The 15,312-nt window shown below is 44.2% G+C and overlaps 1 protein-coding gene across 2 annotated transcripts; it reads left to right on the top strand.

The window, feature by feature from the left end:
- Positions 1-94: 94 nt before the first annotated feature.
- On the top strand, positions 95-14,896 carry supt6h (SPT6 homolog, histone chaperone and transcription elongation factor). 2 transcript variants are annotated; one of them, XM_079283614.1, is made up of 37 exons: positions 95-172; positions 1,278-1,388; positions 1,478-1,642; positions 1,995-2,068; positions 2,183-2,363; positions 2,526-2,607; positions 2,797-3,052; positions 3,250-3,351; positions 3,501-3,614; positions 3,763-3,852; positions 4,052-4,194; positions 4,379-4,524; positions 4,673-4,783; positions 4,917-5,197; positions 5,316-5,470; positions 5,885-6,080; positions 6,203-6,342; positions 6,540-6,657; positions 6,771-6,847; positions 6,931-7,066; positions 7,249-7,386; positions 7,766-7,933; positions 8,030-8,157; positions 8,288-8,495; positions 8,739-8,886; positions 9,078-9,220; positions 9,314-9,454; positions 9,681-9,876; positions 10,139-10,284; positions 10,364-10,456; positions 10,573-10,686; positions 10,820-10,944; positions 11,780-11,892; positions 11,985-12,062; positions 12,161-12,345; positions 12,425-12,705; positions 13,005-14,896. In XM_079283614.1, the coding sequence occupies exons 2-37, from the start codon at positions 1,289-1,291 to the stop codon at positions 13,195-13,197; spliced, it is 5,265 nt and encodes a 1,754-aa protein (XP_079139740.1). In that variant the 5' UTR covers positions 95-172; positions 1,278-1,288; the 3' UTR covers positions 13,198-14,896. The 2 variants fall into 2 exon arrangements, with proteins under 2 accessions (XP_079139740.1, XP_079139739.1); XM_079283613.1 differs by having other exon boundaries at positions 6,537-6,657.
- Positions 14,897-15,312: the final 416 nt, after the last annotated feature.

The following is a 15,312-nucleotide window of genomic DNA, read 5'->3' as shown; positions in this document are numbered from 1 at the left end:
AAGGTGAACCAGCAGGGGGCGTCACATTTCTACTCAGAAGGATGGAAGCATCCCGGAATTGCCATCACGCCGCTCGTTGTCGGCCATTTTTACAAGTACAAGCTCCCCGAAACACAACACAATCCCGTTATTTTTGTAAACATTAACGGAGTATACCACTGCAGTGAGACGCGTAAGTCCAATTGTTCCGTGATACGTGGCGACCTTATCACTGTGCTGCTCAGCTTACCGCCGTTAACTGGCCAACGAGTATGCAGTTGGCTGTTGTTGTCGTTCTAGCTAATGCTAGGCTAAAACACTGATGTGCAAAACGTTAGACTGCGACGTTGGCTCAGAGGCCTTGGTCTATTTCTACAAACAGTGAAATAGGGTTGGTTGTTATTTCATTGTCAGCCGATGTATTACTACGTACAATACATATGGCAAACCAACAACGAGAGAATGACGTTAAATGCCAGCTATCGTTACTTGGTAAGAGATTGCTTGCTAGCTAACTAGCATGCTAGGATAGGTAGCTCACGTTAGTTGGTGGTTGCTAGCTCACAGGTAACTTACAGTAAAGTAAGCTAACGTTGTTGACTAGTACTCCCAATATAACGTTAGCGTGCCAGTTTGTTGACCGAAACGCTGAGGTATCATCTCGATAACGTTAGCTACTGTTACATTTAACGTTAAAGCAAGGCGCTAATCGCGTTTGAGTGATCGATTCCGTCGGTGTTGTGTGTGCGCAATGCGACAACGTTAGGTCACGTTATTTTTTATTTTATTCTTTAAACGCCAGCTAAATCTAGTTTTGTTGCACGCTATATCGCAGTTAGAATGAAATCAATGGTCAGTTTAAATGAAAATAAAATAATACAATTGTTCAAACACACAACACTTTATTTTTATATTCTGGAGGAGATCTTAAACCTTAGAAATATACCTAAATGTCGCCATTTGGTGGAGTGGTGCAACCATAACAAACTTGCATTTTAATATTTCACTCAATGTTGTCATTTAATGTTAACGAAGAGCTCGAACAAGCTGATGAAGAATATATATGTTATTCTCCCAGACAGTGTGAAATAAAATAATTGTTTCCAATCTTGAAGCAGGAATGAATGAAAATTGGATGTTATGCAGTGATATTGCAAAGACATCATAACACTGGAGCATATTGCATGTGTGTGTTTAGCTTTTGTATTTGTGGCTAATGCTTTGATGGTGTTGGGAATGTTTACTGACAGCCTCTTGCACTTCTTAATAAAGTAACTATCTATCTATCTTCTTCTTAGGAACAGCAGTCATGTCCGACTTTATTGAGAGCGAGGCCGAGGAGTCAGAGGAGGAGTTTGATGAGAAAGACCTCAAGCCTAAAAAGACCCAGAGGTTTCTGGAGGAAGATGGTACGATTTGAATTGTTCAGTTCTGGATATGTGTTTCAAAGGTGGGGTTGCATGACGTGTGAACCATTTATCTCTTAATTTCTCAACAGATGAAGAGGAAGAAGAGAACACAGAGGACCAGGATGAGCGAGGAAATTTACGCGGACTCATTGATGATGGAGAAGAGGAAGGGGAGGAGGAAGAGCGTGCAAAAACTGCAAGTGCAGCGGGGAGTGACTCAGAAGAGGAAGTCAGGCATCGCCGTAAAAAGCGCAGTAAGTGCATCATATGTTATAAAGTATAATAAAATATGTTTTCTTAAAACATCTTTATCCGGGTTAGGGTTAGTCACCGTAGTACACAAACTTAACTCGGAACAGACCAGGTCCTTATTGTGTACCTTGTCTAGAAGAAATAATACAATTGACCTCATATTAGTGTTTTTCCAAGTATCTTAGTCAGCAGTTATTTACCAATATAAAACAGAATTGATTGGTGCCAATTCAAGGTGAATCGCCATTCTATAATACTCTAATAACATTTAATTTAATAAACACAAATTACAAGAGCATTGTCTTTACAGTCGTAGCAGTTGTTTCCTCTGACTGAGACTTTTCCTCTTTGCAGATTATGATGACTACCTCGATGACGATGATCTGGACCTAATTGAGGAGAACTTGGGTGTAAAAGTGAAAAGGAGGGTAAGAATGGCTTCTCATTACTACTATCTCGGTAGTAAGTGTGTACAAACATTTTCGTACTCTTGAAAAAGTTTATTCTAGCAGTACTGATGTTGTATTTGTCTTGTGTCACAGAAAAAGAAATATGAACGTGTAAAAACGCTTGATGATGACGAAGAGGATGACGACCAGAAGGACATGATCGCAGATGAGATCTTTCATGGTGATGATCAGGGAGAGCTGGAGGAAGGCGAGGCTGTCGACGAGCCTCTTCACCACGCAGATGATGAAGAAGAAGGAGAGGACGAGGAGTCAGGTAGGCCAGGAATAAAGGTGGTTCGATCTGTGTGGACCCGAGTATCTAAAAAGCTGCGAGATAATATAGAAAAAGAGTAATGTAAACTCAGTCCCACGCTTGATTTCTAAATAAAGTGGTATATAATTGGTTTGTTTTAAATGTGTTGCTTTTGTCTTACAGATATAGACGATTTTATTGTTGATGATGATGGCCAACCCATCACCAAAAAGAGGGGCAAAAAATTCTCAGGATACACGGATGCGTGAGTATAGCAAAATATACAGCAAATCTATCCAATAAAAGATCCATCATTGGCAGGGCAAGAAGCATGCTAATAAATATTTGTATTTGGTAACAATGAGACAACAAAATGGCAAACTGGTTTAAGACATGAGTGAAGTGAACCACTCAATCACTGCTTCTCTCCTCTTCGCTGTTCATCCTCCCACAGAGCCCTCCAGGAGGCCCAAGAAATTTTTGGCGGAGACTTTGACTTCGCTGACTTTGACGCAGACGCATACGACCAGGGGGAGGAGGAGGAAGAGGACCAGGATGAAGAGAGTTGGGATCGGCCCAAGAAGCAGACGAAGAGGAGGCAGGGGAGGAAGAGCATCTTTGAGATCTACGAGCCCAGTGAGCTGGAAAGTAGTCACATGACTGACCAAGACAATGAGATCCGCTCAACAGATATGCCTGAAAGGTTCCAGGTGTGTGTGTTTGTCAGTGTTTTTGATGCTAACAGTGTTGTCACTGTTTCACACATTCATATAAATAAAGTTATTATTATTATCTAGGTTCTTAATGACTGCTTTCTCAGGTTTATGTATAGTTAAGCCGTGACATTTCATTTAGTCACTGATCAAATTTGAGTGAATATTTTCCTGATCTGTACTCCGTCTTATAGTTACGGTCTATCCCTGTTAAACCTGCTGAGGATGATGAGCTGGAAGAGGAAGCAGAGTGGATCTTCAGACATGGCTTCTCCACTCTTACTATCTCCATGCAGGTACGTCCTTTGACACTCAGGAATGCATCCATGCGATATGCAGTCATGATACCTGGTTAGATTCCCCTTTCTGTGGGATAGATCATTGGATTCTCCTTAGCTCTAGATCACATCTAGATGCTTTCTTCTTTTTTCTGTGCCCTAACCAGGAGAGCACAGATTATTTAGACAGAGGGACGACCACGAACTTCAGCCGGAAAGGTCCCAGCACGATTGCTAAGATCAAAGAGGCCCTCAACTTCATGAGGAATCAACAATTTGAGGTACACTGAGCTCACCGTACCCATGTAATACATTTCCTTCATCTGTTTCCTATGAGTTACATTTTTTTCTAAAAAACAATAATATTATGTCTTTTAAGAAAGGATGCATTATCGCAAAGAACCAATTTCATCGTGTTCTTTTCCCCAGGTCCCATTCATCGCTTTCTACAGGAAAGAATATGTGGAGCCAGAGCTAAACATCAATGACCTGTGGAAGGTGTGGCAGTGGGATGAAAAGGTAAACTTGGTATTGCAATAGATTACAGACTGAACAGAAAGCCGTTGTATGATCCTCTGGGTGCACAGCCAATCTTACAATAATCAATTATAAGATGAATTAAACATTGTTTTAAGTCATTCCCAATCATTTGTTTTCACCATCCTGGCGTTTTGTTTGACACTTCTGGTTTCTTGACTTCAACTTTGTCATCCACCAGTGGACTCAACTGAAGTCACGCAAGCAGAACCTGACCCGTCTGTTTCGGAAGATGCAGTCCTACCAGTTTGAGCAGATCTCAGCCGACCCCGACAAACCTTTGGCTGACGGCATCCGTCCTCTGGACACCGCTGACACGGAGAGGTACGTCTCAAGGGCCCAGGCTTGAAGAGATAATCTCTTATTATGTGTTGTGTGGCTGTATTTGGTTGTGACTGCACGAAGCAAGGAATAATTGCAGGAGAAGAAAGTGATAAAGGTCACATGGTGGTCGACGATAAACACAGTTTTCTGTCCCTTTCAACCCTATTTTATCATTTTCTTATAGGCTAAAAGATGTGCAGACTCTTGAAGAGCTGTGTGATGTGTACAACCACTTCCTGCTCTACTACGGCCGAGACATCCCCAAGATGCAGAACACTGCCAAGTCCAGCAAGAAGAGGCTCAAGAAAATCAAAGAAGTGTCCGAGGATGGTAAGATGAACGCGTCTGAATTGAACATTAGATGATGGACAGATTCTGCAGAATTGTTGAGTTCTAATTGAAACAAATTCTTCAGTTAGGAGTTGAGCCTTACTGTAACAATTTGCTCCATGACCGATTTTGCTTGTTTCCTCGTTAGGTGAAGAAGAGGAGTTGGAGGTAGAAGAAGAAGAAGAAGAACAGAAAGGACCTGACCTCAAGCTGGCGTCTCGTAGAGATATGTACACCATCTGTCAGAGCGTGGGACTTGGTTGGTCTTCTTTTTTTACCTTGCACACAACAGTCCCAGTCTTCAAGTATCACTATATTCATTTGTATTTTGTTTTGTTTTTTCCTAGCTTGGTAGCACTTCAACTTCTCTCTCTGTTTCTTCCTTCCTGCAGATGGCTTGGCTAAAAAGTTTGGCTTAACTCCAGAGCAGTTTGGAGAGAATTTGAGAGACAGTTACCAGCGTCACGAGACCGAGCAGTTCCCGGCCGAGCCTGTGGAACTGGCCAAAGATTATGTTTGCAGTCAGTTCAGCACTCCCGAGGCAGTGCTGGAAGGAACCAGGTACATGGTGGCCATGCAGCTTGCTCGTGAACCGCTGGTCAGACATGTTCTCCGACAGACCTTTCAGGAGAGGGCCAAGATCAACATCAAGCCTACGAAGAAGGGCAAAAAGGTACGGATACATTTATTCACAGACATTTAAAATCAAAAAGATAATCACACATCTGATCCTAAATAGAAAAATCTAAATCTGATCTAAATCTGCTTTGCCATTTGCTTCCCTCCTGTAGGAGGTAGACGAGGCTCATTTTGCCTACTCCTTCAAGTATCTTAAGAACAAGGCTGTAAAAGAGCTGAATGGGGATCAGTTCTTGAAGATGTGCCTGGCAGAGGAGGAGGGACTGCTTTCCATTGACATCTGTATCGACCTTATCGGGGTCAAAGGGTAAGCACAGTGAAATGGCGAAAGATCAATGTTGAATAATTCATGATTTTGGCCACTTACATTAAGTCAGATTGAATCAACCAGATGGAGGAAATCATAAATATACAAACATCCCGAGGTCTTATTATTCTTGTCACTTCTGTTGTTCGTACACATCCATTGGTCATAGGACATTTATTAAGCACAGGACCTGATGTGTTGTGCCATTTTTAGCGTCTGTATAGCATGGTCGTTGGTGAAAAGGAGGGTTGATAAGTAGGATAGGCCCCTTGAGTTTAATTTGTTTTTAAGCTGCAGTTTACTTTTTTTTTAATCCACATCCTTGTCAGTGGAACGTGTCGCTTTTGAATTATGACCGTGGAAATGTTAAGGCTCTCCTTTCTGTCTCCGCTTCTCTCCTCTGGCTTCCCTCAGGTATGCTGGGGACCAGACGTACTTTGATGAGATCAAGCAGTTCTACTACAGGGATGAGTTCAGTCACCAGGTGCAGGAGTGGAACAGGCAGCGGACCTTAGCAATAGAGAGAGCTCTCACTCAGTTCCTCTACCCTCAGATGGCCAAGGAGCTCAAGAGCAAACTGATCACTGAGGCCAAAGAGAGCATTGTCAGGGTAAGTTCCCATGATATCTGTCGCCATACATTGTAATATTACATTGTTGAAGTAGTGTTACGCAGAGAAAAATAACACAGTAAACTCATTGTGAACATTTTGCTGTTCATTTCTCCTCACAGTCCTGCTGTCGTCGCTTGTATAACTGGCTCAAGGTGTCTCCTTACCGGCCAGATCAGCAGGTTGAGGAAGACGATGATCTGATGGACGAGAGTCAGGGCAAAGGCATTCGCGTGCTGGGTGTAGCCTATGCGCCCAGCAGGTATACACCCCACACAATTTTCTTTTTCTCATATATATAAGCTACAATTTTTTGGTATTGACAATAGAGATCTCACTTTACAATGTGGGAGAAATACTGCACGTTCTTACAGCCGTGTAAGACCAAGCACAGTTTACTGCATAAAAGACACACTTATGTTCAGGTTCTTACTTGCGAACTTTGCTTTGCTGCAGCAGAGATACACCGGTGTTCTGTGCTCTGATCAATGGCGAAGGGGAGGTGGTCGACTTCTTGCGTCTGCCCTACTTCATGAAGAGGAGGAACGCCTTTAGGGAGGATGACCGAGAGAAGAAGGTACATGCAGAGGACGCAACCGTGCTTCTCTGCAGTCAACAGATGCTTTTGTTCGGATGGATGGATCCTTTGAGATGATCGCTCATTTGTGCGTGTGTGTGTGTTATCTTCAGGCCCACGACATCGAAAGTCTCAAGAAGTTTCTGTCTGGCAAGAAGCCTCACGTGGTAGCTGTCGCTGGGGAAAGCCGGTAAATACTTGATTTCATCTGGACATTTTGAACAGCATTTACAAGTTCTAAACGGAGATGGTAAAATAATGGTATGTGTGCAGAGATGCTCAAATGATCATGGAGGACATCAAGAGGACTGTCAGCGAGCTTGAGCAAGAGTCCTCTCTGCCTGCTGTTGGTGTGGAACTTGTTGACAATGAGTTGGCCACACTGTACATGAACAGCAAGAGATCTGAGGTAAATGCTTAACACCTCACCGTGCTATCTTCATCATACACAAGCACAGGAACATCAGTGGTTTTGCTCTTTGACAATGGCAGGTAACCACAGCAATTGAATTAACTGGTGGATCCCAGATGTGGCTCAATGCTCCCTCTGCTGCTCATTTATTCCCGACCCTCTGCTTTCTATCTGCGCAGGCGGATTTTAGGGATTACCCTCCCTTACTGCGACAGGCTGTGTCGATAGCCAGGAAGATCCAGGATCCGCTGATGGAGTATGCTCAGGTTTGCAGCAGTGATGATGACATTCTCTGCCTCAAACTACACCCGCTACAGGTGAGACATTGAAGAAAGTTCTTTTTATCTCCATCTATTGCTGTATATTGTTGAAACATAGTTTGTTTAAAATTGATCACGGCCAGTTTTACAATGTTTCCTGTGACATTTGCTTTTTTGACATTGTTTGTCCACCTTTTATTCTCCTGTAGCGTCACACAGACCATCACATATCCGTCAGGAACAAGCATTAAATATTCTTCTCAGCCTAGTCAGATGCATAATAAATCAACCAATCAGTTGACCAGTATTAAGATAATGATGTGACGTTTTGCTCCTCCAACCTCACTAATGGCTGTTAAAATGAGACGCTTGTAGATATCAAATGAAGCGTCATTCTGTAGCTACAATTGTGTGAAAGAGTTTTTGTCTTTGTCAGGAACATGTGATGAAGGAAGATCTGCTCTGCGCTCTTTACTGTGAGTTCATCAACCGCGTTAATGAGGTCGGAGTGGATGTGAACAAGGCCATCGCCCACCCTCACACTCAGAGCCTCGTCCAGTATGTCTGTGGTCTGGGACCAAGAAAGGGCTCCCAGCTGCTCAAGGTACGTTTTTATTCATTCATTTATTGTGTCGCATACTAAAGTATTGAGCCCTTTCTGCTGAACTGATGATCACCATGGTCCTTGTATTTGGTGCAGATTCTGAAGCAAAACAACACTCGACTTGAAAACAGAACTCAGCTGGTCACAATGTGTCACATGGGACCCAAAGTTTTTATCAACTGCGCTGGTTTCATCAAGATCGACACAGCATCGCTTGGGGACAGGTTGGTACCTTGTATAGGGGTCTGTTACACGCTCAGACTATTTCCCATCGTATCTAATACTGCTGTTGTCAGACAAAGTTGTGATCGACCATTCAGCCTTTTAAATCAGCATTTCTTTTCTTCCACACAGTACCGACTCCTACATTGAGGTTCTGGATGGATCTCGTGTCCACCCTGAGACGTACGAGTGGGCTCGCAAGATGGCTGTGGACGCCCTCGAGTATGATGAGTCGGCAGAAGATGCCAACCCGGCTGGAGCTCTGGAGGAGATTTTGGAAAACCCAGAACGTCTCAAAGACCTGGACCTGGATGCCTTTGCTGAAGAGCTTGAGAGACAGGTGTGTGTGTGTTGTGACCGCAGCAATGTCTGACATTCATGAACAGCTTGGATAAAATATTGTACAGTGCGGAATAGGGCTGTCAAAGAATATTCTTAATTCAACGATATATTCAATTTGTAAAAAAAAAAGACAAACCAGGCTCCTTCCAGCTGTGCACTCTAAACGCCGTCCGACAAAAGTGTTTCTCACCCTCTCACAAAGTTTTCACTCCTGTTTTCTTCTGTGCTTGGTTCCATGTAGGGTTACGGCAACAAGGGGATTACTCTGTATGATATCCGTGCAGAGCTGAGCTGCAGATACAAAGACCTGAGAGTTGCCTACAGAGTCCCCAACACTGAGGAGGTCTTCAACCTGCTCACCAAGGAGACTCCGGAGACCTTTTATATTGGTAATATACACCACACTGAAGTAAACATATTTATCTCTTGAATTCATTTTCACCCAAAACAATCAATCATATATTCTTACCCACTAGCACTAAGACGATAGCGCAGAATGATGTTGTTGGAGCACCAGTCGCAGTACAGCTGCAGCTCTGTCGGCCGGTGTGGTTGATGCGTTTCCCTCCTTTTCTTCCAGGTAAGCTGATCACCAGTATAGTAACTGGTATTGCTCACCGGCGGCCTCAGGGAGAGAGCTACGACCAGGCCATCCGTAATGATTCCACAGGGCTGTGGCAGTGTCCCTTCTGCCAGCAGGACAACTTCCCTGAACTCAGCGAGGTACTGCACACACGAGTGTTCTTCTTTTGACGACTTAGTCGTACAAAACAGCCGAGAGTCTAACATCTAAACTCTCTTGTGTCCCTGCTTTAGGTGTGGAATCACTTTGACAGCGGTTCATGTCCAGGCCAGGCAATCGGGGTGCGGTCCAGATTAGATAATGGCGTCCAGGGATTCATTCCCACCAAGTTCCTCAGTGACAAAGTGGTCAAACACCCCGAGGAGAGGGTCAAGGTGAGGCGTCGTTTGTTTTTGTGATATTTGTTGTGCTTTGCTTTCTTTTACTTTTATCAATGTCACCTGTAAACATTTGAATGTCTGAGAGTTTGCAGTTGGTGCCAGTTAAACTTCCCAATCCTGACATCATCCGTGATTAATTGTTGTCTTATTTCTGCGCTTCCTGTCTTGTTTCTGTCGATTGTGTCCCCTGTGTAACACTCGCTTGTTCCTCTTCCTTCAGGTGGGCATGACGGTTCACTGTCGCATCATGAAAATCGACATTGAAAAGTTCAGCGTCGACCTCACGTGCCGCACCTCCGATTTGATGGACAAGGCCAACGAGTGGAAGCTCCCCAAAGACAGCTACTATGACTTTGACACAGAGACCGAGGACCAAAAACAGGAGGAGGAGCTCAAAAAGAAGCAACAGCGAACACGTTAGTATAATAACAGCGTTAACGAGAATGCAGATCTACTGAGAATACTCTGTTTGCTGCAGCAGAATGCAAGATTAGCTGTGGACAGACACAGGCGATTGCACGGCCCTCCTGGCAGAGATAATAATGATAAAAGTTGTTTGAATCGAAATAACGAATAGAACAGTGCGCTTTGGGTATTGTTTCCTCATAATACACTTTGGTTAACATTTACCTTCACATCACTGTCCTTATACTGTTTGTTTGCTTTCTGTCTTTTCAGCATACATAAAGCGTGTGATTGCCCACCCCAACTTCCACAATATTAGTTTCAACCAGGCAGAGAAGATGATGGAGGCCCTGGACCAGGGAGACTTGATCATCAGACCCAGCAGCAAGGGAGAGAACCACCTCACGGTCACCTGGAAAGTAAGAAACCGATAGAGAGGTACTTATTAACGTGGCAGTCGCTCAACATATCCCAGTCTAACTGTGTGACGTCTTGAAGGTGGCGGATGGTATCTACCAGCATGTGGATGTGAGAGAAGAAGGCAAAGAGAACGCGTTCAGCTTGGGCCACACTCTCTGGATCAACAGTGAAGTACGCTGGTTTCCTCTTTGTTTCGCATGAGTCAAGCCTACAGAAGATGTGTTGTGACGCATCAGTGCTGTTTTGGCTGCTGCATGTTCCTCAAGAGTCTGTTGCGTTCTCTGCAGGAGTTTGAAGATCTGGATGAAATCACTGCTCGGTATATTCAGCCTATGGCGTCATTTGCCAGGGATCTACTGGGGCATAAGTACTTCCAGGACGGCCTCTGGGGGATCAAGGAGGTATACTTGTTCACTCTGATATCATTACTCGTTACTCTTACATAACTCGACAACTCGTCTCATTCTACTACTTGTTTTTTTGCCGCGAGTTGCAGCCCTCATATCTCGTTTTGTCTTGTTCTCTCTCTAATAGAAAATGGAGGAGCTGTTGGTCAAGACAAAGCGGGAGAAGCCTACTTTTATCCCTTACTTTCTTTCGGCGTGTAAAGAGATGCCCGGAAAATTCATACTGGGCTACCAGCCTCGCGGAAAACCACGGTGAGCAGGAATGTTTTTTGACTCTTCTGTTTTCTGATTATTCGCTGTCATGATGCCATGAATTGAAAATGTTGAATGAACAAGTTGGACTGATTTCAGTGGAGGCCGATATCAAAGATAATTGTTCCATTAGTCTTTCCTCAAATCAGCTCAGGCTCATATTAAATCCACAGAAACAGCAGGCGCTGCTATTCTCAATCACTGGGGAGGCGGGACTTATCTCGTGGCAAATTAGATTAGATCTATATTTATTTTTTATATATAATTTACAACGCCAGTTATTTTTCATATTTAAATGTGCTAAAAAAATGCACATTTCTAAGAAACACAGTATTTCAAACAAAGCCCAATTTCAATGACCAGTTACATTTGAATAGCTTATCACCGAGCTAATGTTGCCTTGTTTTTTTTATTTTTTAAATTAAAGAAGGGATGTGGGAGAATACACAAAATTTTGATTCATAATGGCGGCAGTGATGGCTGAGGGTAAGCAGAATATATATTATGTAATTATACACCCCGTTTTTTTCCTTTATTATCATGTTTTGTTAATTATTTATACGGGATGGATATTTTTAACAATCCAAAGTGGGCCTTAAGCTACAAAAGGTTGAGAATCGCTGCTCTAAATATCACAAATCACAGTCACATATGGTGACATGCGCAGGTCCACAGCGACTTCAGATGTCATTCATGTCACAGCACCACATCCTTCTTATCCACTCTACCGCACAGCTGTTTATCTGCCGAGACATTTTTTACTTCATTTGTTGACGACAGGGTTTAAATACAAGTAGAACTGAATTTCAACATGTCATCTTCTTTCTTTGTCTAGGGTCGAGTATGTGACCATCACCCCGGATGGCTTCCGCTATCGTTCACAGATATTTCCCACAGTGAATGGACTATTCCGTTGGTTTAAGGACCATTACCAAGAGCCTGTGCCGGGTATGGAAGCACTGTACCTAATGTTAATTACAGTGTATATTACGCCAGTCGAAGGATGTTGTGGGTTATGAACGTTTTCCCCTCCGACAAAGGTATCACTCCCAGCAACAGCAGCCGAACGAGGACGCCTGCATCCCTGAACGCCACCCCAGCCAACATCAACATCGCAGGTGAGTCCGGCTCTCTTCCGTACACACACAATCTACATTTGAGTGGAGTTGTAGTACATTTGACTACGGTATTTCCTAATGTATTCCTTCCTCCCCAGACTTGACGCGAGCTGTCAACGCCCTCCCACGCAACATGACCTCCCAGATGTTCAGTGCCATCGCCGCAGTCACAGGCCAGGGCCAGAACCCCAACACCACCCCCGCACAGTGGGGCTCCAGCCAGTACGGCTACGGTGGCAGCACGGGAGGAGGAGGAGGAGGAGGGAGCTCCTCTGCTTATCATGTGAGTGCAGGTGCATGTCATGGCTTTTCTCTGGTAACTCCTTGAGCCACATTCATCACCAGCACTTCCTCCTCTGCAGGTATTTGCCACACCCCAGCAGCCCATGACGACGCCCTTGATGACGCCCAGCTACTCTTACACTACACCGAGCCAGCAGGCCCTGGGCACGCCGCAGTACACCAGCACCACTCCGCAGTCCTCGCACTCTCACACACAAGGCCATCCCCAAGGAAGCCATGTGTCGCACCACAGCCATCACGGCCACAGCAGTCACAACAGCCACTCGTCCGGCACGCCGTCGTCCTCTACCTCATCCAGAGGAAGGACGCCGCAGCAGCAGCAGCCGCCGCAGCCGCCAAAGTAAGTACAACGGGAATATGCGTGGGCGACCTGAAAGGGCATCCTGGTTCTTTGGTAGTGAAACAGATTATTCATGTACTCATTCATGTACAGTGATCCTAGTAATCACCCCAGTGATAAGAAATGTAAGATTCAACAACTCAAATCCAACCAGTTGAACGATATCGATGAGTGTTTGTTTTGCTGCTATTAGATGGTGCTAAACCCACAATCTGCATCATTTAAGACCAAGCAGCAGCAGCCTGCCATTCAATCTGTCACTGTATTTGACTGAAATCCTCTGTCCTCCCTCCTTGCAGGGCCGGCAGCAGCAACGCCTCTGCAGTGGACTGGGGCAAGATGGCGGAGCAGTGGCTGAAGGAAAAAGAGGCGGAGGGGAGGAAGAAAACCCAGAGGATGACGCCACGACCGTCGCCCAGCCCGATGATAGAGAGCACACCCATGTCCATCGCCGGAGACGCCACGCCCCTACTGGACGAGATGGACCGATAGGACATGGAGGGGGGAGTCGCTACACCCCCCGCGCCCCAACTCAACTCCATCCTTCGTGCCGCTTCTTGGTCTGGATAGCCCTCCACCTTTATTGGCTCTCTCCCACAGCCCATGAGCCCCTGACTGTCCATTCATACTCGCCCGCTGATATTGCAGCTGCAGTTTATCTGTCTGGTATCACGGCTCCTCCTTCCTTCCTCTTGTCTTCCTGTATGTCATCCCAGACAATTCACCTCCTGAAATGCAGCCAACTCCTCTGGCTGCACAGTATTCTGTACAGTCAGATTAACACGTTATGTGTCATGCAGAAAGTCATTACAATGGCAAAAAAAAGAAACTTGAATATCAGACAGCAGTTTAATATAGGATATGGACCTAAAACAGACAATGTCAGACAAGCTGTCCTTCTTTCTTTATTTTTTGCGACTGGTTGTAGTTTGATCCATGAATGGCTTTGACAGAGGGGCACAGTTGCAGTTTCCAGAATCCGCTTTTCCTCCTTTTACAGTTGCTGGATTTTTGCGAGCAGTTGCCAAAATAGCGTTATGCCAAGCCAACCAGGAAATATAATTTTTTGTATGGAATGCGTCAGAATAAATAAAGCCTGTTTTTTCTGTTTAAACCTTAAGCCTTTGCTCTTCACATCTGTCGAAACCAAACGCACCTGGGACCGTACCGACACACCCGTCAAGTGTGCGGGCTGATTTAAGAAAGAAAAAAAAACTTAATGAATTCAAGGAGAAACCTTCATGTGAGCTCGAGTTACTGCTAGTCGTCTGTCTCCACTACGTGCTGTATTATGATCAGCTGACTTCATTTATTTGGCTCCTGTAGATGGCCTCTATTGTATTGTTCACTCTTATTTGACCTGAGAATTCTCTGTGGACTAACATTCAAGGCACCAGTGCTTGTTTGAGAAGACTTGGTCTGCGTTTATGAGAGGCGGCGCAGAAGAAGCCGCTTTCGCATTTTTAAACGGTTGATTTTAGTGACCCATAAGTGGAAGTACCTCGTCATGTCAGTGTCATTTTTGAAAAGTTGACTCAAATTTGGCTCTCGTGTCCTCATTGTTCAGTGAGTATTTTAGCCTTTGACACTTTTTGGGATTTGACGCTTGCCACCTTGCAGGATGTGATCTCCCGAAACACAGCTGCTGCATTTCATCTCAAGACAGTATCGACAGTAAAAAAACAAATTAAAGATGTTCCAGTGGATGAGTTCACTGTCAGAAGAAGCTACTATCAAACTGACTTCCCACTGCGTTTGTATGTATAATATTCTGAACTGCACGCAGCTATTTCAGTAGAATGAATATATTGTTGTTTAAAACACATTGAATCTCTATTGTGATCGTCGTGTGGCAGTTTTAAGCCACACTCTGCATCCCTCTTGACTTATGCATCGGGTTGTTTTATTTTCTGCTGTGCCTCTATGCCACAGTACAAACGAGCAGCGCTGGTATTCAATGGTATGCTTCATTTTGCGGTGTGCAAAGTATGGTCCCATAATATGCATATTGTTTTAAATAATTATGTTTTTGGAGTAAACTTGGTTTTACGTCTCTTGCCAGATTGAGATCTTTCTCAGCGTGGCTGCGATTGGTTCGGCGGTAGTTGGTGATTGAGGAGAAATGATGTCTCTGGCACTGCTGATGACCTTTTCTACCTGTGAGCCCTTTAATAAAAGTGTTCATATTAAACCCCTGAGTCTTGTTCGTGCTAATTTGGGAAACAAACTGGCAGTCTGGACATGTGATGTACATATAAGCGTGTGTGTGTGTTTCTTCACGGTACAAATATGATTAGCTGAGAACAGAATGTGAGGAATTTTCTTCATGGTTCGTTTACACAATCTATCTTTTTTTTCACTTCAATAGAAAGACAAGACAGCGATCAAAAGCAGTTAAAGAGCTGTAATAAAAGTCTGCGTGTTTAATAGTAGACGAGAGAACATTATGCAGACTTCTTCCTCCTGTGACTTAACTGAGTGAGGGAATCAATTAGTCTCGGATGTAACTTCCTGTTTGTTTCTGTCCCTGGAAACAATCCCTCCTTTTTTTCGAGATCATGAGAACGGTTATCTCAGAGGACAGAGATGTGTTGTGGGTTTGACTGC

The sequence above is a fragment of the Melanostigma gelatinosum genome (assembly GCF_949748355.1).
Source record: "Melanostigma gelatinosum genome assembly, chromosome: 14".
In the NCBI taxonomy this organism is placed as follows: Eukaryota; Metazoa; Chordata; class Actinopteri; order Perciformes; family Zoarcidae; genus Melanostigma; species Melanostigma gelatinosum.
The sequence above is the reverse complement of the archived record's forward strand: the minus strand, read 5'-3'. Positions and strand labels throughout refer to the sequence as shown.